Source organism: Diuraphis noxia, unplaced genomic scaffold (genome assembly GCF_037042655.1).
Source record: "Diuraphis noxia isolate RWA-SAM2 unplaced genomic scaffold, SU_Dnox_SAM2 contig0003, whole genome shotgun sequence".
Taxonomy (NCBI): Eukaryota; Metazoa; Arthropoda; class Insecta; order Hemiptera; family Aphididae; genus Diuraphis; species Diuraphis noxia.
Window position 1 is genome coordinate 78355889 of NW_028301713.1, and position 23463 is coordinate 78379351.

General features: G+C 27.9%; 2 protein-coding genes across 7 annotated transcripts; one reads left to right on the top strand and one right to left on the bottom strand.

Annotated features, from left to right (window-relative positions):
• Positions 1–95: 95 nt before the first annotated feature.
• Positions 96–5497, bottom strand: fray (oxidative stress responsive kinase frayed). 3 transcript variants are annotated; one of them, XM_015517088.2, is made up of 10 exons: positions 5148–5497; positions 2629–2741; positions 2315–2565; positions 2081–2246; positions 1744–1979; positions 1567–1681; positions 1348–1455; positions 1177–1277; positions 520–706; positions 96–459 (listed from the first exon to the last, which is right to left on the bottom strand). In XM_015517088.2, the coding sequence occupies exons 1-10, from the start codon at positions 5308–5310 to the stop codon at positions 382–384; spliced, it is 1518 nt and encodes a 505-aa protein (XP_015372574.2). In that variant the 5' UTR covers positions 5311–5497; the 3' UTR covers positions 96–381. The 3 variants fall into 3 exon arrangements, with proteins under 3 accessions (XP_015372574.2, XP_015372573.2, XP_089078706.1); XM_015517087.2 differs by having other exon boundaries at positions 2072–2246; positions 5148–5457; XM_089222580.1 differs by lacking the exons at positions 96–459; positions 520–706 and adding an exon at positions 1009–1036 and having other exon boundaries at positions 2072–2246.
• A 531-nt stretch (positions 5498–6028) lies between these two features.
• On the top strand, positions 6029–21933 carry LOC149057797 (uncharacterized). 4 transcript variants are annotated; one of them, XM_089222575.1, is made up of 4 exons: positions 6029–7236; positions 12473–12835; positions 17155–17246; positions 20199–21932. In XM_089222575.1, the coding sequence occupies exons 2-4, from the start codon at positions 12752–12754 to the stop codon at positions 21679–21681; spliced, it is 1659 nt and encodes a 552-aa protein (XP_089078701.1). In that variant the 5' UTR covers positions 6029–7236; positions 12473–12751; the 3' UTR covers positions 21682–21932. The 4 variants fall into 4 exon arrangements, with proteins under 4 accessions (XP_089078701.1, XP_089078702.1, XP_089078705.1 ...); XM_089222576.1 differs by having other exon boundaries at positions 6029–6782; XM_089222577.1 differs by having other exon boundaries at positions 6766–6782; positions 12500–12835.
• Positions 21934–23463: the final 1530 nt, after the last annotated feature.

A 23463-nucleotide genomic window follows, 5' to 3' on the forward strand; every position in this document is an offset into this window, starting at 1 on the left:
GAATTTAAATGGTGGCTATTTCCGATTAACGCCTATTTAGAAGTTTATTTTAAGAAAAATGATTATTATAATAGTAAAAATAATAATAAACAGCATAATATTGAAACAAATTTATTCGGAATTAAGTAACGACTATAAAAAAAATATGTTACACTAAAACACAGTTCACTAAACACAAGCATGTTGTTGCTAAAGCATATATATCTTTATTCAAAATCTGAACTAAGATACTATGTACAAAAATAAATAAATATATAATTTAAAATATGTATGTTTATATATATATATAAATATATACATACAAAATTGTAATTAAGATATACAGAGTTAAATTTTTTAGTGGCATAACAGATAAATGTAAATCATTAGGTAACTATGATTTCAATCTGCATAAGACAGCTGGGCATAACCGACTAACATTTTCTCATCTGGTGTTTCATCACTGTTGCAGCCTGATACCTAAGTGATAAAATTGGATTACAATTCCATGCCACAGTTAAATATAAAATGCATACTTACAAGAGCAAAAGTTACTGGTCTATCGCGAGTTTGATTACCTATCAACACACGTAGATTCATAGCTATTACATCAGCATCTTTGCCGTCTACCAATCCTGCTCCCACTAGTTCAGTGGAAATACCATCGGGAGTGTCATTTCCCAATAAGAACTCAAATCGAATATCATTAAGTTCACGATTAGAGTTTCTAAAAATATATATGTATAATTAATAAATGTTAATATCTAACAGTATGTATTTTTTAAATTTGGTATAAATATTAAATTTTATAGCTCTGTTTATTTAAATATTAAATAGGTATAGCCGTAAAGGTTTTGGCACTTAGACCAATATTTGTATTACTTATTTATGTATATTCTTTGCTTAAGGTAGTTAATATGATCTAAACCCAAAATAAATATGAATTAAACTCTGTTTAAATTGATTTAGGACAATAAGTTATAAAAGGTTTTAAAAATGTCATTACTTTCCACTTATATTTGAATAATTTTATTTTTAGAACTTTTAATAGGTACAACTGTAACAATTATTTAATTAATTATTAGTACATATTATAAATTTTGATCTACATTTTTTTCTAATGAAATATCAAGAATTGCATTAAAAATATCTTGCATGAAGTTATAATGTTATAATATGATGAAAAACAAAACAAACCTCATACGTAGAACAAGATTCAAGTGTTCATCACCACTTTCGTGTTCACTATCAGATGATTGAGGGGCCTCAACTAATTTGTTTAACGGTTTTTCTTGACACTAAAATAATAGTGCAAAAAAGTTGTAAAGTTTTTATACCACAACATTAATAATCTCATAAATTTTTTACTTCATCATCTGATGACTGTCCATCACATTCTTCTTCAGATGACCATGTCCATTCTCCAGTAATTGTTCTATGTAATCTGCCAGATGTGCCAGGTTGTCTTTTTGATGCCTATCACAAATAGATGATTATATATTTAGAACTTTAAAAACAATATTTTCAATTAAAGTACAAATACAAAAATATATAAAACAATATTTCTGTTTAAGTATAAAAATCTACCTTTTGTACTCTAGTTTCTAAACTAGGACCAATAGCAATTAAAGTTGATTGAAGGTATTTTTTATCTTTGGCTTTCTTAAAAATTGGATGTTTGAGAAGTTCTGTAGCTGTAGGCCTATATAACAAAAATACAAAAAATTACTGAAAATGTATCTAGCAAAAGAAAAATGTAATTACCTTTTGGTAGGATCTTTTTGCAAACAATCAGTAATAAGTTTTCGAAAAGTTTTACCATAAGCTTTGTATTGATCTTTTTGATCAGCACCAGTATCTAATGTAGGTGGATCATTTTGAAGTGTCAACATAAGAACCTTCATTGGTGGATACTTGTGATATGGAGCTGTTCCAGTAGCTAACTCAATGGCTGTAATTCCCAATGACCAAATATCTGCTTTGAAGTCATATCCGTGGTCCTAATGTATTTTTTTTCGGACGGTTTAGAGTTTCGAGCTTAGCGTTCGGTGTTTACCGATTGCATTAATTTTAGTTAAATGTTTTGCTTTACCGTGTGTACCTGTTCCATGACTTCCGGAGCCATCCAGCAAGGTGTGCCAACAAATGTGTGACGAACCTTTTGACGATTAGTGTCATACCCAGTAGTTAACCATGCACTCACTCCAAAATCGGCTATTTGAACTGTTCCATCTTCTCCCAGAAGAATATTTCCAGCCTTTATATCTCTATAAATATAAAAATAAAAAGTTATTATAAATTCTTTAAATATATAAAGCCGACTATGAAAGAGTACCTATGAATTTGACTATTAGAATGGAAATATTCCAAGCCCTTCAAGACTTCTCTTAAAACAGTTGCAATAGTAGCTTCATCAAGAACACCGTGTCGACAATCACTTGTACGCATTTTATGTTTTAGTATGTCGAGTAATGATCCCCCTTCTAGCAAACGTAATACTAACCACAATTCATCACCAACTACAAAACTAGTATGATACGTTACAACATTTTCATGCTGACACCATGACATAGCTTGTATTTCTTTCTACAAAGTATGAAAAACAAATTATAATGATTATTAACTATAGATTAAAATATTAATGATTACTGTTAATTCGTCCATGCTGGTATTCCATTTTTCTAAATTTATTTTCTTGATGGCACATTTTTCTTGACGAGGCTTACAATAAGCACAATGAACAGTAGCTGTAGCACCAACACCTAAAATATAACAGTTATTAGTTAGTATAATTCATACAATCAAAACAAATAAGTTTAATTAATTTGTATTGTTAATTAAATATATTCATAGCAGAAAATAAGTACTTAAACATTTACCTTAATAAAAATTACAAAATTGTATAATATTAATGTAACAAATTTGTATAATTTTTAATAAAGTTGGTCAAAGAAAATAATTTAATGTACCTATACATTTTGAAGAATTTGTACAACAAAAATTAATATTGTAAAATTATCTAAAAGTTCATGAGTTAAATAACTATTAAATACATACTATATAACAGTTAAAAACATTATTAATTAGTATCATATGGCTAGTATATACTTAAGCAATGTTTTAAATATTAGTCTTGAACACTTATCTGTAAAAATGTTGAAAGTTTTTATTGTAATTTATTATATACCTATATTTAAAAACTAATAACAAAACACTATATATGAAAGAATAGGGATTTCAATTATATTTAATTTTAATTTACAGTAAATTATATTGATAATTATGCTTATATGCCTACAAGATATATTTAATTAATAGATTTGCACGAAGTATATTATACATAACTATTTCAAAAATGTAAATTTATTTTAATTGGCATACTATTTATTTAGATGCATATTAAATAGACTTTTGGTTAAATCATAAATTTAATAGATTATTGTGAACTAAAATATAGAATACCATAATATAATAAATATAAAAATACTGATTAAACTGAAACTACTTACAATTCCCAACAAAATGTTCTATATTACTATACTAAATCTACTTTGTTAAGCATCAATTTTTTAATTTATATTTAACTACTATTATACAAATTTAATCAGCACTGGTTCATATTTTTATTTTTAAATTAAAGAAAAACATATAGATTCAATTTCATTAATCAAAAGTACTAATTTATATGATTTATATTGTTTTACATGGTTAATCTATAGCAAAAAGTACCACTGTAGTACAGGTTATTATATAACTATATATATATATATATATATATATTTGTATAAAATGTTTACTCAATGTTCAACAATATATACTAAAATATTAAATTAATATGATGGCATAAATGATTCATTATTTACTTTCATAATATTAAAACTCGAATTCATTAAATATTCTTATAGCTAGGTACTTGAATATTTATAACACATACCTAACTCTAGTCTTTATTGACAAGAGTAATTATGCACAATATAGGTACACAACTTAATTTTGTTTTCTATAACCTAAAGTTTGGTGATTTATATCTGGATATATTATTTATTTTTTATTTTTTTTTAAATAAGAATATTTCTAAGCTAAGGTATACATCATTAAATGTTATCTACATAAAATATTTCTTTATGTTATTTACTCATGTAACAAAATTGTAACTAATATCATAGTAAATAATACTTTTGTAAATGCCCCCAAAGATAATAAGAGACTAATCATGACACAGGTAAATATAGCCTATATGGTAATACTTTACACATTATATATAGGTGTATATCAGGTAGGTATGTATTTAGGATTTATAATATTGGAGATTTAGTTGTTAGTTAAGTTATGTTTTAGTTAAAACAATATAGTTATTGTTTTATACATTTTTTGTATCCCTTTATTATATTAAATTTTAACTTATTACCTAATTAATTTATAACAATAAACCAATTTTGGGATTATTAAATTTGTGAAATATCGTCACAATTCAACAGGACATGTTGAGTATTGACCAAGTGGAAAAACCTTATATTTCACCGGACAAGTTGAAACTCTAAATCTAAAGAATGAATAATTGTGGTTGCTGATAATCGATAGACAATGATATCACTTGGTTGTATTCAACTCAACTAGTGACAATAATTTGATCGTCAGTGAGATAAGTACGAAAGTACAATAACTGAGAGATGTGGAAGTAAATCGACAGTGTGGTGGGAGGGTAACAGAGTAGTGAAGCGGGTTCGGGTTGACGGAGCAGAATGGGCAGACGACATGGAAACATCTGTAGAAATCGTGCGGCAAAATGAAAACGACCGTTTGGATGCCGATTTCGGTGCGATCATAGTCTCGAACCCGTTTGCCGGGATAATAAAAAGCAAAACAATAATAATAATCATTCATTTATTTTAGAAATCGTTACGATATAACCTAAAAAATCATTTAAAACGAAATTATATGACGAGCACGACCGGTGTCGGCGAGTGGGGAGCAGGCCAGGTGATGCACAGTGGCGTACAGCGGGTCTTCGAAGGGTGGCGTTCGGGCGAACACAAGATTCGCCATTCGGTAGATGACGAGCCACCAACGCGTCAGAAATCGCATGTGTTCGGTATTGCACTATTGCGATCGGACACCATCAACAGCTGAACGAGAATATTGTGTGATAAGAATACGAGTGAGATTACCAATGACTTCGCGGAGTTCGTAACTGTCTCGGGTGTTCGGCCAGACGACAGAAGCCGGCGCGGCAGCTGAAGAAGCGGCGGTTGCCGTTAAAGGAGCGTTATCCGTGGCTGTGGGATTGCTGCTGGTAGTGGCGGTGGTCGTCGTCGACGATGGCGCCGCCATTTTACCGCTGGCTGGCACTACAACGTGCCGGTGCTGTTGATGACCCGATAGGATTCGCGACGACGCCGACCGAACAGGCGCAATGGCATTTTACGACTGCGGCGGACGGCAATGCTGAATGCACTGGCGGCGGTGGCTATCGCCGCTTGGTCGTGTGTGGTTGCGGTGATATCGACGGCGGCGGTCGACGTCGACGTCGTTCCAACTCAGTTGGCGGCGTTGGCGCGCGCACGCAATGCAGCTGGCGACAACGTCGTCGGTTGACGCGAGCGCGTTTATAAATAATATTATACGATGGTATTATTTCATATACACACACATTTATATAATATATATACACTGGCGATAACAGTGTTATATATGATACATATATTTAAATTTTAAATATATACTAACTGTTAAAAAATCACGGTTTTACGGTAATACGGTGGTGCGTGCGTATTACTCAATTATATATAATATATATTATATTCCCGAACAGTCGTACGCGTGCGAAACGTAAACCTAGTCGTTCCGCGTTCGGGTATTCTCTGCTGATCGCCAACTGTGTGTCCGGTGTGGCACTGTGGCGCGAGGAGTGTAATGAATAAACAACGCTCCGCCTGTGCGCGCGTGAAATGTGATTAATAATTACGTGTTGCGACTCGCGGAACGACGCTATCGCGCACGCGTGTATACATAATAGTGTTAGAATATAGTAATAACTAAAATAGTAAAATACTTAAAATGTACAATCGGTGGCCGGTGCAATACTCAATCGACGCGCGTACGTTGTCGTTTACTTGTTGGCCGTTGCTCATTTGTACCACTAGTCACCGCCAACGCCACCGCCCGTACATCGTCCACTCTCGAAGAGTAGACAGTACTACAGTAGAGCAACCAACGCAAACGTGACGCCAATTGACTGGCAACGACGAGAAAAAAAAACTAAAAAATGTGTCGCGCAGGTGGCCGGTCTTGTGTCGGCGGCCACTCGATCCCACCGTCCACAGTTGTTGCAGTCGCGCCGTTCTGGCGCTCTCCCACGCGACGGCATCACCACCGGCCAAGGCGCCAACACGCGTTTTAATTATTTTTATATTTTAATGTATTTGTTCAATTTGTCGTAATTCGTTTTGCGCGCGCACGATGAGTCGTTTTTAACAAATTGATCGTGTTCTTGATAAATCCAATCCATTATTAAAGGCCACAGGCGTGTAATTCATTATTTCGTTTAACACGAAACGTAATATCATAATAATAATATAACATGATTTATAGCAATTTTACAATTATAATTTATAACACTATACTGCGCACATCGACATTAGTGATAATCATAGATAATGTATTATAACTTTTAATGCTCAATAACATTATAATTATAAGTCCTTAAAAAATAAATCTAATTATTAACTCGGTATGTGCATTTTCGACATTTTCTAAACACACCTATATAAAGGCCTCTTCTATGTAAACAGTTTACTAATGCAGTAAGTATATATGCGTGTGTGTAAATGTATAATATTAATACATTATACAACCTGCAACGCAATACATTATATATTTGACTAATTTGAATCCCAGCTATCTCGTTAGTCAGTTTTGGTTATGAGGTTATGACTTGTGTTTGGACCCAAAAGTAGGTGGGCAACATGATATATTAAGCACGCATACAATATACTATATACAGAGAATTGACGATTGTCTATTACATATAAGCGGGAAATATGTATAATCGTATTATGCAGGTATAAGGAAATAATAGCCAATAGAAGCCACCTGCAAAACCTGTATGGCAATATGCCTATATAATATTATGTATGATAACTACTTAAAATGCGCATTTTCATACGTCCATACTTGGGACGAAATTCTATAATTTAGCTTTATAATTTTTAATATTAAAGTGAAATTTCAATTCATCTAATAAAATGAAGCTTACAGGTAACAAAATTGTCAATTGTATATGGTTTTTGATATTTTTATGGGTGTTATAAGTGCTTATTGTTGTATATTATAATTTATAATTTATAATGATTCGCTTAAAAATTGAAATATCGATAAAACATATCCATCAAATCACATTTTTTTTTACTTTAAGTTTAATAGATAAATTCACTGTTACTCGGTATTTTTATTCTAACTAAACTAAATAAGAACGACTGGACGAAAATTTGATACGTAGTACATGTCTATATGGATGTACTTCACGTACTTGTAACTTGTAAGACGACTAAGACGGAGACTAAGTATTATGCATTTATGCCGGTGTGATTATATTGATATGCGTAATCAGTAGGTAATGTACATATTTTAGTATTTTATACTATTATAATGTTTAAATTAAAAATAATTACAGAGATTATCGATGAACATTTAATAATATAATATTAGTAATAATTTAGTGTGCAACATCGTTTTTATTTTTTCGATAATACAAAAAAAAAATGTATGTTTAAAAAATCATTATTTCAAGCTTGTAATAACTCATTTTGTACTTATTTTCAACAAATTATTTAGCCATGCAAGTCAATTTAAAATGAAATATTCATTCATAATAGATACTATACCATTTATAATATTTTATATAAGTTTCTCTAATGGTTTTATCCCAAATGACCTAAATCGTATATTAGGTATAGAAACTAGAAAGTATCAACACTGCAGTGTTTGACATGTCAACTACTATTAAAAAGTTATTTAGATAACAGTTACTGATGTCAAACGATGAATTTATTAATATAATTATTATGTGTATGGCCCATGTCTGTATTCCACATACCTAATGTACTCGTATATTGTATAATAACATTGATTTTATTCACTATATTACTATAAGTAATTGTATACTATACTAATAGTATTTATAATCAATTATAATACTAAATACGCTAATAATATGCTAAAATTCGCACACCATATTATTCCTTATTTGACCTGCTATGACTACTGAATAATATTTATAATATTATATTAAGATATTGTTTGACTAAAACCTTATAAGTGATAACTGATAACTGATAAGTAATAACTATATATTAAGATATACAATTTACATTATTATCTATTATAATATATTACCAGAGTGACCGAGTCTAAATAAATAATTCACTTTTGACATTTAAAATAGTAAAACATAAAAGCTGTACCTACACAATATGTATCATACTGACATATTAACCTTGAATACGAACTTCAGACACATTTTATGAAAATTTAAATGATTTGTATTTAGTTTGGTGATTTAAAATTTAGACTAAATACGTAATATACGTATTATATCTATGGTTTTCTATTATACTTTTATTTACTTATCAATAGTTTTTTTTTTCTTATAGCCCATTTACTAAATTGATTACTTTCGATTTTTGTAATAAAAATACACGTGGACTTAAATAGGTTTTGAAAATTAAAAATATTGGAATGGACTGAACATATACCTATATTTATTATATTTGGCGCGGGCCACAATGGAGGGAAATGTATTAATACTAGTATTTGATATTAAATCAAATGGAAAAAAAATGGTAGGAAGATCACGTCAAAGTTTGATGGACTATAAGACACCAAATTAAAAATGATATAAAATAATGATTACATTTTTGGTAAAAGTTATGAAAGGCTTAATAGCAAAATAAAATTATAAAACATTATTATTTATTATTATAATTAACTTACAAGTTAATATCACGTATACCATGTATATTATAGAACATCATATATAAACATTTTTTAAATATAATTGTACATGATATTAATAATAATATACGTAAAAGCAAAAAGTTTTAAGCCATCACGATTAACGAATATAATTTTTTGAATAAAAGCAAAATAACTGAAATCGTTTTTTGTAAAAATATTAAAGTTATATTAACGTTAAAAAGTAATATGATAATTATTACTGGTTGTGTTAAGCCAACTAAAATATAATTAGGTACTAACAGTACCTAACCTACTCTCAGTCCTTCCGAATATAAATTTTGAGTTAAATACTCTTGACAAATGTTTGTGATTTATGAATAGTATTATACGCTCAACTTTTTTTATTTTAATACAAAATTATATTATATAAAATAAATATAGGAGTAAATATAGGAATGAAAAATAATGTGGAACCTTTTTATTATTTATTTTGTATGTTATATTTAGTGAATAGGCCGCCCTGTAAGATATTACTCTGATTTGAGTATGTTAATGTATTTATTGCTTGTCTTTACGGTTCTAAAATTATAATAATTCGTGTTTGACATGTTTGTCAGTAAATGTTGTTGTAAGTGTAGAACTTAGTACCACACTTACCACTTACGTATTTTGCAGTGTACTACTGTCTAATGTCTAAAATCTAAATGTGATGTGAGCACCAAGTACCAACTGCCCCATTTGAACACGACAACTGATCAGTAACTAGCATGATTTAAGATATTGCCATAGAATAGATGAAATAGATATAGATAGATGATATTACTATCTCTGCAAACCGTGGTTAATTATAGCGTTTTCCATCATACAGCACTGACTGCACCAGTCCATATTTTTATGTTCCATCAGCAAGATTAATGTGCACTGAGACCAGTGTTGAGACTTATCTAGATAATTATTTAGTTATCTTTTATCTTATCTAGGTAAATATTTGAATTATATCTAAATAATTATCTAAGATAAAAAAATCATTCATCTAGATAAATTTATCTAGATAAATTCATCCCTATAGAAAAAAATATAATACACATTTTGATTGTCAATTTATTTGTATTTTACTAGCCAATACTTTAAATTTGAATTGACGAGTCATCTCAGTAAAAAAAAAAAAAAAAAATGTTCATAATAATGTTATTTATTATACAGGTATTATTTTTTATTATTGATATTTTCATTAGGGGCCCGGACACTGTGGTCAAATATACCTACATTACATTATTACGAATCGTGTAAAATGTGTAGTTTTTTCTTGATTTTGATACTTTATTTAAAAAATGTTTTTTTCAGTTATACCTTAGTTATTTATTAATAATAATGTCTACTGCTAACATTAATTTACTCATATAGCCGATGTTTATATAATATTGAAGTACTAAGTAGTATCAAAGGTGTACTTTTAAAATGTTTTGGATTTCAATGTGTTAAAAAAATTAAATTTATCTTTCTTGTTATCTAGATAATAATGTATTTATCTTTATCTTTATCTAGATAAAAAAGTACTTATCTAATCCCAACACTGACTGAGACTGAGTGGACTTTTTCATGTTTCACATCAATGCACTACGTTAGTTTTTTGCACCCAGCGCAATGATAAATATCTCAATACCCATTAAATATTTTATTATCATTATAATACATCAGTGATAAGTATAAATTTTATGTTTCATCTACACTAAGTGTACAAGTCTTGTACCAGTGCAACCTTAGTGCAATAATGCGGTATGGTAGTAAACGTAATTATATAGTTGATAAAACAATTATAAATTTGTTTATTTATAAAAAAAATATCAATACCATGAATGGCCACCTAAAAAGATAAAAATATGACTTCTCATAATTTTTAAATATGCCGACTTAAGGTAAAAGTAAATGGTTGACTGGGACAAATGCCTAAGTAGCCCCCCCCCCAAATGACGCCACTGCTTATGCGATTTTAAACTATAGACGAAACATGAAATCGTGAAAATAAACGAATACCTCTGACCTATACGAATAATTATGATATATAGACGATAATAAAAACTAAAAAAAATATATTATTACTAATAGTTATTATAGGCATTTGCAATGTGCATCTTCGATTGACAACATAGTTAAGTATAGGTATCAGTGAAATGTGAATGGAATGTGATATAGAAGGTTTGCAATTTTATTATTTTTAGAACATGCAATATATTTTATAGTTTTCAGTCTTTGGGTGGGGTCCTGTATCTTCCACTCATAAATTTAGGCCACTGCGGTGCTGTTTAAAGTACAGTATACATTATATATAAATAATTATTTATCTTTTTTTTTTTTATCATTAAAGTTTTGAACATTGAACATCGTCTCCGGTGTATGATGATATATTATACTAGATGGATAGTTCAGTGACGTGTTTAGAAATGGTTAAAGAGGAGCACTATATAATAAAGTAATAAAATATGAAATCACAAATTACTATTAAAAAAATCTATGTTTATGACAAAATAAATGTAGCATTGATTCTAAAATATACTTAAATACATCCCTGTGTCTGTGTCCCCTTCCCATTTAAAATGTATAGTATTCTCGTCAACTTATTGGTATTTGGTACTAGAAAATAATAAATTTATTCTAAACAAAAATCTAATCGTCACGCTGCTTGAGCATCTTCCAATGATTATTAAGTGATCTTAACATACTATTGTATTATAATTTATAGGTAGTATATTATTAAATTATTTAGTTGATTGTTTTACGCTACGGATACACGGCTGTTACATAGGCAGTTCACATTGGTCGTCGGTACGCTGTGTGAGCATACCCATCGCCGTGTAATACAGTGAAACGAGATGAATTAATATTATTACTTTATTAGGTACCTACTTTATAAATTAAAATATAATGCCCTTATTTAGTTGGTATGTCATTATATAATTAATTTGTCGTAATCATTAGTATATAGTACCTATTTAGATTCAATGGTTGTTATCGAATTATCCTTCGACTCCATTGTATCCGCCGTTAATATTACATTACGTTTATCTCCAATGTACGACATAATATAGATCTCCAAAATCTTTTATTTTACTGCAATTAATATTTAAGAAAAATATTATTTTTTTAAATACTACAGAAAAAAAATTCGTAGGAGTGGGACATTGTTTCCCGCTGATGTTTTATTTAAATAACTAATTTGTATGCCTACCACTAAATGCAGAAACTAAGTTTTAACATGTATTATCATTAAAACTAAATGGAATTATTTTCCACAAGCAACAAGAATTTTTTTAGCTCGGAAATTATTTCCCTTATGGTTTATGTACTATTATTATCAATGTTCCTAGAATATATTTATACTATTATACTATTAGTACTTGGTAATGGTTGAAATACACGGAAATGGAATTGGTGGTCATCTCGTTCAGATTATTCGGAGAATATACGAAAAGAAATAATTACAAATCACAAAAATAATGATAATAATATGATAATGTTCATATTTCATCGATGTTTGCAGGTTCTACCGGTGACTGTTTATTTTCAGAACGTTCCTCACCAAGGACCCTGTAAAACTTTCGGAATGCGAATATGCTATTGGTCACCCGCAACATGGTAGACAATGGTCTATACTCCGTGGACTATGGTCCAAGCTCCAATAAGCTCTTCAATTTTATGTCTCGTCACCTCAATTTTCGAGGTTTCTCTTTCTGTCGTCGTCTCGCTCCTTAAAAACGTCTTCTGGTGGTTTTTGTCTTTTTCGTTCAATTAACTACGATTAATTGTATAAAATATAAATATGCCCAACGATAACGAAAAACAACTGCACGCTAAAGTCGGGCGATATGCAAATGATCAGAAACAATCGAAGATACCGTTGCCTGTAAGTATAATATAGACAACCATTTTTTTTATGCACCCAATACCGTTGATTAAATATTCAACACATTAATAAATTATATTATATTAGCCTCAAATTGAATGATTTTATTTACCTAGTTAATTTTTTTTTTTACATGAAACTCATACTTTAAGAATGTTCATTATTAAAATGACAGACAATATTTACTTGATTTTTTACAGTAATTTGTTGATTAAAAATGTTGGCTTAAGCCACCTTTAATAGTTAAAAATGATTTAAACTCTATTTAAACTTTATAATTATTAAGATTCACAAAATAGTTGATTATAGAAATCAACATAATCTTATTTTTTTTTAAATTGTGTTTAGATTTTTAGAATGATAATACAGCAATAGGTTAATATTGTTATCATCGCTGTACCTATATTACTAAGAACGGCTAGAACCATTGCTGATGATTTTTAATTTTTTTTTTTTGCATAAGTATTAAAAATAAAAAATACCTATTAACTTCATTAAATATTAAAATATGCATTAATCACATTTTTAGTTGTAAAAATAAAACGTTAATAATAAGAGCATTAATTATTTGAACTCTCAAGATGACATCACACCTACTTGCATATAGTGTTGAGTCCAGACAATTTTTGTGGGGGGGAGCTCACTTTTTTTTCATTGGTACGTCATTTTAGTATTGTGAATTATATATATTAATAGGTAGTGTATTCTTATTACAATTTATAATTTAGACATTTCAAATTTATATAAAACTACAAAACAAATTTTTTTTAAATTTTTAAATCAATCTAAGGTTGTCACACATTATAAATCGTATTACCTACTATAATTATTTATTGCAATTCAGAAATTATAAATATTTAAAAAGTTATAAAACAAATTATTAATTTTTAAATTTTTAAATCTATCTAAGGTTAATTTAAGGTCGTCACATATTATATAAATTGTATTATTATAATTTATTACAATTCAGAAATTATAAATATTGAAAAAAATTACAAAATAAATTAGAAACCTATTAATTATTTATTTTTAAATTAGTATTGTGCATTTAATAAATAGGTACATTTTGTTGAAAGTCAGAAAGTTGTATTTGTCAGGGGGGTCATTCACCCCCCCCCCCCAGAAGTATATACCTGGATTCAACACTGCTTGCATAATATTGTGTTGTCTCTGTCTTGCACATGTACGATTATACCAAATTTTTGTTCGGAAATATTAGTTTCAATAGGGCGTTGTCAGTTTTGATATTAGAGACCTATTACCAAACTTTTAGGTAACATCATCGTCGGTTTTTTACGATAATTTAATTTTTAAATAAGTTATGAATAGTTTAAGTATTTATATTTTAAAATGCTCATAACTCACTTAACAATTAAAATATTAGTTAAAAGGATGTTATTATTTTAAAGTTTGATAATAGGTCAATTGTCAATTCATACTCTAGTATCAAAAGTGACAGCATCAATGGCGAGCTTAGAGGGGGTGCAGGAGGTGCTTTGCACCAGGTGCCTTTAGCTGTGTTTATAAATAGGGCCCTTGAGCCACTAATAATCGGCCTAATCAACAAGTAGCAACTGAAATTTTATAAGGGGCCCGAAAAATTAGGTGCACCCCTGTGCTTAAAATGCTTAAGAAACATTTTAATACTTAGAAACGCCACTGGACGGCACCCAATTGAAACTAGTGAACGAAAATTTGTTGTACGTCTGTAAGACGGAAATAACATGTATACATTTAATTCCAGGCCCTATAGTTAAAAATGAATTGTTGATAACAAAAATTACAACCAATTTTTTTATAAATTACGAAGTCAAAGTCAAATTAATGTTTTTATTATTAATCTGTCATTTCCTCAAACTTTGGCTGGACAGAATGCAGAAGCAGTCTTGTTTGATATTTTATAATATTATTAAGGTATTAAGATTATTATGAATCTTACTAGTCAATAACCATTTAAATATATAATACGAGATTAAAATATAGGTATTGTTCGACGTTTCTTTATCACAGTTTATTTCTATTATCAAAATTCCAAAACTGCAGGTACCTCATAGACCTTATACTAAGTATAAGGTCTATGAGGTACCTGGATAAATGCAGGCCGTGATCACTAACATTACCCTCACCTATGCATTCTTCACTGCATTTTTATAATTTTAATTATTTCTTAGATATTGACATCGACATACGACATATTAATTACGACTATTACATTATTTGTATAGTTGTGGGCTATCTTATGTATAATGTACATTTAATCAATGCTAATACCTTAGATAATAATAGTGTTTTTTTTTTATTCACTATTTATATGAACAAGGTTTACTAATGATAATTTAGTTAAATCTCATTAATAAAAAAAATAATAATAATACTAATACGTACTTACATTCCCTTCATATTTTTTTTACGTTAAATCATTACATTTTTTATAGAAATAGGTTGTATTTGTACTTTAGAAATAAAAACATAAGTATACAACTAAAATATACAATCTAAGAATTACAACTAAGCCTTGTGCTCGGAGTCAAAACTCGGAAGTCCGAACGTTCTTCTAACGTGGTATCCGACATGTATTTTTGATGTGGGAAAATATTAAATAATCATGTCATGAATACTTTGAATTACTGATGGCGTAAATAAGTTAATATAATAATTCTACGGGTCTGGTGGCGATTAGAAAATAAATGTGTATATACCCTACCCACAGACCCACTATTTGTATTGTATAGAGCGGAAATTTCGTGCGGAAGTACGGCGTTAAGCTATGTTGCCACCCCTGTGCAATTACCCACATTAAACGCGGCTCTGCCGTGTGGGCAAAAAAAATGTATTGCACGTTTCAAATGTTTCGATATTATGCAAAATCCGCCACGAATTCCTGTAAGTATGACACCATCCTGCCTTAGATATTATTTAGTTGCCCTGCACGACTGTTCCATTAAATTAATACATCATGTGACCCAGCATGAGAATATTGTATTATTTTACCACTTTATGATCTTTATATGATTTAAAGTCTTATATTGTTATCTATATTAAGTACCTATATAATAATACAATTTTTGGTATATACTTATAATCTATTTGTAATAATGTATCATTGATAAAAAAAATGCTATATTAGTATTTTAGTGTAGTATGTTCATTATCAACGGTATTACCTACCTAAATTTTAAAAAAGCGGGTAAGTCGTGGATGTCGCGATGAAAAAAATTGGGACTGTGTATTTATTTTATTTTTCAACTGCTATTGTAAAAATATGTTAAGAGCCTTGTATTAAATTTTCAATATTTTCTACCCAACAAATTAATTTAAAAAAAAAACTATTCATGATCGAAAATTGCATTTGCTTAAAAATAGTTCAACTTAAATCGAAATGTTTTGAAAATTACATGGTGGATAGAATAAACTTATATAAACATTCGATGAAAATTGCATGTATCTACGGTAATTTGTTTTAAAGTTATATCAAAAACCAAAATCGAGTTTGTCAAAATTGATTGTGCGTAAAAACTCCCGTTTTTTCTTAATTTTTAGTTTGTTTATCCCAATTATTTAGAAAAGTATTAAGAATTTATTAATTTTGACCCCCCCAAAGTACCAACTGGATTCACTTTCTGGTTGAACGAAGTACTGAAGTCGAAAATCGAAGCACTATTACTGCCTCAAAACGTGATGACAGACACACAAAAAAAAACAAATGGTAAAATCTCGGATAAAATCAATAAATTCCTCGCTCCGCTCAGAATCTAAAATTGGAAATGAAAGAAATATTTTGTTTTTGTACAATTTGGGGAAGGGCGTGGGCGTCCCCAGACATTTTTCTAGGGGAGGGGGCAAAATTAATTTTAAAAATAAATGAAATTTTTTTTATACATTTTATTCATAGTAAATTATTATGTTTCGTCATTATTACAATTATGAATTTAAACATTACAATTAGGTAGGTATTATTATTAAAATTAAAACATTAAAAAAACACTATTACACCAGAATTTTACCAATTGCTGTGGAAATAAGATTATTCCAGGGGGGCAAGTGCCTCGTCTTGCCACCCCCTGGGGACGCCCATGGGGGAGAGCCCAGAAAAGTATACCACATATATTAAACAAATAGCCATATTTCGCAACATGTACAATAATAAAATAATAACTAATGTCTTATAAGGCATAATATAAGTAATAACATACATAATGTTAACTTATTAGTATTTTGCGATGGGACATCGTGATGTCGGGGTTATTACATAATCAATACATTTATTGTAATATAATTTTAAATGTGTATTTTAAAGATTTAATTATTTATTTTTACAGGCACATAAAAATGTGAGAAACTCAAGAGTCAAATTAAGTTCTATATCAAAAACGTCACAATGTTCTTCGAAAATAATGGATCAAGATATAAAGTACTGTAAAATTGTATTTAGATAGTACCTACATATCATAATTTAATTTACATAAATTAAACAATATTTAAACCGGCTTCCAGAGTTATAATTTAAAGTTCCAAGCACATTACCTACCATTATTATGGTTATAATAAGAACTAAATAATAAACATGTATATTTATTTGAAAAATGCATATATATATTTCCCTCAGGTTATCTTTTTAATACCTACAAAGAATATTCTCCTTCGTCAATGATCACTTTCCCAAGTAAATTTATAAGATTAAATCAAACAAAATATTATAACAAGTTAAATACTCAATTTAAAATTTAAATTTAAGAAAGTAAAATTATTAATAATTATTTACTCAATCAGCAATCTCAATGTGTATACTTACAGGTCTTATAATACAAGTGTTTCGCTGGTTTCTACCCATCTTTCGTTTGTCCCCAGACGCTTTTTCTTTATATTTATAATTTACAATAGTAATACACAATGCTGTCGCCTAAGTACGACAACACTTTAGTACCATCTTACTTAATATTAAAATTAAAAATATTTTTTTTGTTATCAAGGTTTTTTGCTATTTGTATGAGTATCGCCATCACGTCTTCTGTAGTTAGTATATCTAATATAATTAACTACTGTTTGAATAGGAACTTCCGAACTTCTTAAAAAACCAAAACGAATATCTAATTGTCAAACGCTCACTCCTATCGTGTTTTACAATGTTCAGTTTACAATCCTTGTAACTTTAAAATTAAAAAAATTGCTTTTCAACCTAAATTAATATATTAATATACCTAATAAATAATAATAGTTATATTATCTATTGTGTTTAAAATAATTTATTTTACATTAGTACCTATAATACTGCACTATTGTATACGGCGCGGTATCTCAGCGTTTTACGGTATAAATACTAAAAATACTAAAAATGTTTTGAAAATCTCTGTGCGTAAATGTATTAATAAATATAAATTACTCAACAATAAACCTAAAAGTATAAATTTCAAGACCTCACAAATGATTTTGAATTACAAAAAAATAACTAAAATTGGTAAGTATTCTTTGGGTACTGGTCTAGTTGACGCCCGTCCAGAAGGCGATTCCTACGCCATACAGGTTTAGTTGACGCCCGCCACTTACATCTCTCGTATTTTTAATGTTATAAAATGTACTACTACTGATAGACTGCAGAGTGCAGATAAAAAAGATACGAGATCATATTATAATATTATATAGTAATCGTGTGAAATTCTCTAATTAGATATTTTAAGAATAATGTTAGATAAATCCGTGGTGTAAAATTAATGTTAGAAGATATGTATAATAGCGGGTGCCCTATACAGGGCGATTTTTTTATCATGAACCACTCATTATTTCAAAAAGTATCAATGTTTTTGAAAATATTTTTTTACAATGTTTCATGTTGTTAAAAAAACAACGTTTTTATAAAAAAAATATATTTTTTAATATTTTTTATCCTTATAATTTTTTAAGTTTTTTACTTTTTTGAATGGCAACCTAGAGTTTTAATTTCATATTCCAAAGCAGAATATTTTTCTAAGTATTTTGATACGTAAAAGTCGAATTTTGGACGAGTAGTTTATGAGTTATAAGTATTTAAAGTTTAGATTGGCGGAGTGGAGTGGTACGGGGTTACCCCGCAAAATGTTTGTCCACTACTCCGCTTGTCTAAACTTTAAATACTTATAACTCATGAACTACTCGTCCAAAATTCGATTTTTACGTATCAAAATACTTAGAAAAATATTCTGCTTTGGAATATGAAATTAAAACTGTAGGTTGCCATTCAAAAAAGTAAAAAACTTAAAAAATTATAAGGATAAAAAATATTAAAAAATATAATTTTTTCATAAAAACGTTGTTTTTTTAACAATATGAAACTTTGTAAAAAAATATTTTAAAAAACATTGATACTTTTTGAAATAATGAGTGGTTCATGATAAAAAAATCACCCTGTATATAAGACATAACATTATGGAGCACTTACCTCAGTTATTCAGTGGTCGTCATCTGAACAACAACAAAATAAAATAATGAATTTCCAACAAATTTATAGTGACGTACATGATGTTTCATCGGCAATAATTTTTTTGCAAAACGAAAATATTATCCATAAGACTCAGCGGGCCTGTGACAGTATTTTAATATTTTTTTTATTTTGATTGCCTGAATTTTTCTGTATAATCATAAATGTATAATGTGTTTATTCGTACATTTTAAAATAAATTATTGATCATTGATCATTACATCGAAAGGACGAGAAATGGAAGTGTTGGGCGTCAACTAAGCCGGTGTGGCGGGGGAATTGCCTTCTGGTCGGGGGTCAACTAGACTACTAGACCAGTACCATTCTTTGTTCAAATATTTAATCTTGTCAAAATTTGAACTTCAATGTCTGTAAAATAATATTATGCATAATATTTTTCTAAATTATTGGGTTTCAACTTTCAATAACCACTACCCGATGTGATATATAAAATATTCAAATCTAATCTATTATAGTTAAACATTTTAAAACTTTTTTTACTGTGAATTTATTTTCATGATTTGGTAAAATTTGAGCCTCAAATGCTTATAAAAAAATCATATAGGTACAATTCTGGTACATGTGTATTTCAAATATTTTTAAGTTATTAAGATATCTAATTATAAAGTTACTCTTTGAATTAATTTAAATAAACTAAAATCGTTCGATAATAAATGACTATTTTATGATTAAACATCCAAGTTTAACTGATTTTAAAATTCATACGCTCATAAAAAATTATTGGAGATCTATATCATAGATTCAATTTTCTTGATTCAAAAACCTATATTGTTTGATGATCTTACAATTTAATTACTTTGATGCATTTTATATATTTGTATATTGTATATTGTATTTATATTTATTTGATTATTAAGTTAAATTTAAATTATTTTTAAAATTATTTTCTAGAAAAATAGAATCAGTGATTTATAAGAAACCACAACCATTAATTCCATCAAATTTAAAGATTTCAAAAGAAGTAACCATAACCAGTATAAACCATGTCAATGATACAGAAAATAATATAATATTAAAGTTAAAAAAATTACCTGGAATAACTATAGATTTAGTTAAATCTGAACCAGTTTTTAAAGTTCCTGAATCACCAAAACTGAAAACAAATAATATTAAAAAAACTACTGTGCCACAAAACAAATTAAAAGTTATTTTTGAAAAAAATGGTTTGTCAATAAGAAGAGATGATAATATAGAAGCTAAGAATAATTTTTTATCTCAAAATGATATAAATATCTTAAGCACAGATTTAAATCCAAGTAGAACTCTAACACAAAAATCAAAAAAAACTTTAAATAATATATCAGTGTTAAAAAAGAGTTCAGATAAAACAATTTTTAAAAATCCAGAAGTATCAGCTAAAAAATATTATCCAGTCTCGGAAAAAGAAAATGTACAAAGAACTAGTTCTCCCAAGCTATCAAAAAAAATACAAGATACTTCTAACTTTAAATCAAAAAATCCTAAAACTATAAAACCGATAGAAGAAGTATCAAATAACTGTAAGATTTTCACCAAAGAAATTAAACCGGTAGAAAATGTATCAAATAATCTAAATATGTTCTGTAAAGAAGTAAAAACAATTAATGATACAATTAAAAATAACATAGAACTCAAAACCAATGAATTGGATGATGAAAATTATATGCTTATGGATTTATCAACTGTTGGTCAATTCAACATTGTTCCTGCATCTTTTCCTTTAGATTTTATCAATGGTAGTGTTCCAGAATATGATAATTTTTTAATGGGAATTAGTAAATCTTCTAAAGACAGTAGTAGTTTTCTGGAAACTTCTCACAATGACTATGAAAAAGGATCAATAATAGTTAAAGAAGAGTTAAATAATTTTTCAGATTTTCTAGGTTGTGTCAACACTTCATTAAATATTAATGAATCTGATGATGTTCAGTCAGAGTTGGCATTTCAATCTTTTAACAATAGAAGTCCTTTGGATAATAATAAAGATAAACAATTAAATATTAACAATAAAAGTAAAGAAAATATCATTGGGAAATTCAAAGATGAACAAGCCCATAACTCCAACATTGCTCAAAATGTTTATAATCATACTTCAAAACAAACATCCCTTCAACATTATGATATGAATCAAATGATGAATACATCCATTACACAAGAAAACCATCAACTTTTACAAAAAATGACTAACTATTTTTGTGATAATTTTGTAGAAAATATTCCCAAAAATGAAAACAACTTAATGGATTATAACATACCAATACAACAAATAATACCAAATAATATAAAAAAATTATCAAATCTAAATTCTGATGAAAATGAAAATTTTATTAAAAGAAAGCCATCTCAAAATGATTTGTCCTCATGTGAAAATCTAAAAAAACATAAGATATCATAAGGGGTTTACCGCTTTAATGAACAACTTTTTTTTTTAAAGTTGAAGGTTGGAACATATTATGTTATATTCTTGTACTTTATAGGTGCATATTTAAAATTTTGAATTGTATTAAATACTATAATTCATTCAAATTTTATTTTAAACTTACTTACCTACATTTTTTTTATTGATCTTTAAATTAATTTTTCCAAATTCTAATAATTTATAAATTATTAGAATTAGAAGGTAAATTGTCAAACATATGATATTTCATGAATTAAGATATAGATATTTAAATTTTCTTAATTTTCTTATTAATAAAAAATAGATACATGATTTTTAAATACTATAAAATGTAATTTAAATTTTGAAATGAAAATAAATTATCTAATTGTTTTATAAAAAATTTAATTTTTTTTAAAAAAGCTATGCATATTTACATTTTTCTGTATCTGTAGTAAATTAATTTTTTCAACTAACAATAATCTATTAAAAATATATTACATTAATTAGGATACACGTATTTGAATTTACTGAATTTTCTTTCTCAATAAAGCAATACACTAATCAAATATTTAGAACATATCTTATATAAAAATATATTTTTAATATAGGATATATTATTATATGTTATTTTAATACAAATATAAAATATGTTTTGTTAAAATTGTAGTGTATTTTTATTTATTACACTTTCAATATATTACACTCAGATGAACATATAATTATTATTATGTATTTTTTTTATCAAATACATAGGTATGTTTTTTTTATGTAACAATGTGATTCAATTTTTCATAAGTATTTAAAGATGTACAAAAAATGTACAATTTTAAAACACTTTTAACTCGCTTTAAAATTAAAATATAGTAAAAGCCCATGAGGTCGTCTAAATAATATTCTTACATTTAAATTTTATGAGAGGTCAATTCACTCTAATTTTTGAACTAACGGAGTTAAACGTGATCTGCTGAGCGTAAAGTTTTCTATGTTACGCACTTGTAAGACGAAGACAAATACATGCGAGTATCACCTCCTATACATTAACAGTTGTAGTCATTAGGTAATTATTCAAGGGCGTCCCTGTGGGAAAAGCGAAGCGGGCGACCGCCCCCCCCTAATATGGACCTACTTACGTAGTAATTATTAATGAATTTTAGAATTATTTAAATTAAAGTACTTGACTTTTTTTTTACATAAAATTGTAATATTTTATCAAACTTCATATTTGTTATCAATTTATCATAAATACGTATTCGCGGTCATAGACTCGTAGAATTTTTATAGAATACCTATAATCTTAGAGTAATATTAACTATATTATATTATATTGTATAATATAATAAATATTGAATAAACTCAATAAACTTGTTTATAACCATTAACCATAATAGATAGATCACTTTGTTAAAAATAAAAGATGTTTAGATTTTTATTTATAACCCATTAATCATTAAAATAAATTTGCGTATACTATGTCAGTATGATGACTATAATGATTTGTTTTTAATAATGTAATATTTCAGTTATACATATATTTTGTAGAGGTTTAACTATTCTAAATCCCTTAAAAGTTGAAAAAAAATGGTTTTATACTGTGTATCTGAATCCCGTGTAAATTAATATTAATTTTTTTATTATTTCAATAATTCAATAACATTATTATCGAGAGCATCTCGTAAGATTTTTATCACCTATATTTTAATTTTAAAGCGAGTTATGTATATTTTAAAATTGTAAATTGTTTGTATATCTTAAAATACTCATAACTCACTTTAAAATTAAAATATAATAAAAAGCTTA

Coding starts and splice junctions, on each gene's coding strand:
- fray (XM_015517087.2), bottom strand. CDS start 5,310: ATGGCGGCGCCATCGTCGACGACGACCACCGCCACTACCAGCAGCAAT. Junction 1,682..1,743: donor CAAAAAGATCCTACCAAAAG/GTAATTACATTT, acceptor TTTGTTATATAG/GCCTACAGCTACAGAACTTC. Junction 1,456..1,566: donor TAGAAACTAGAGTACAAAAG/GTAGATTTTTAT, acceptor TATTTGTGATAG/GCATCAAAAAGACAACCTGG.
- LOC149057797 (XM_089222575.1), top strand. CDS start 12,752: ATGCCCAACGATAACGAAAAACAACTGCACGCTAAAGTCGGGCGATAT. Junction 12,836..17,154: donor AATCGAAGATACCGTTGCCT/GTAAGTATAATA, acceptor TTATTTTTACAG/GCACATAAAAATGTGAGAAA. Junction 17,247..20,198: donor ATAATGGATCAAGATATAAA/GTACTGTAAAAT, acceptor ATTATTTTCTAG/AAAAATAGAATCAGTGATTT.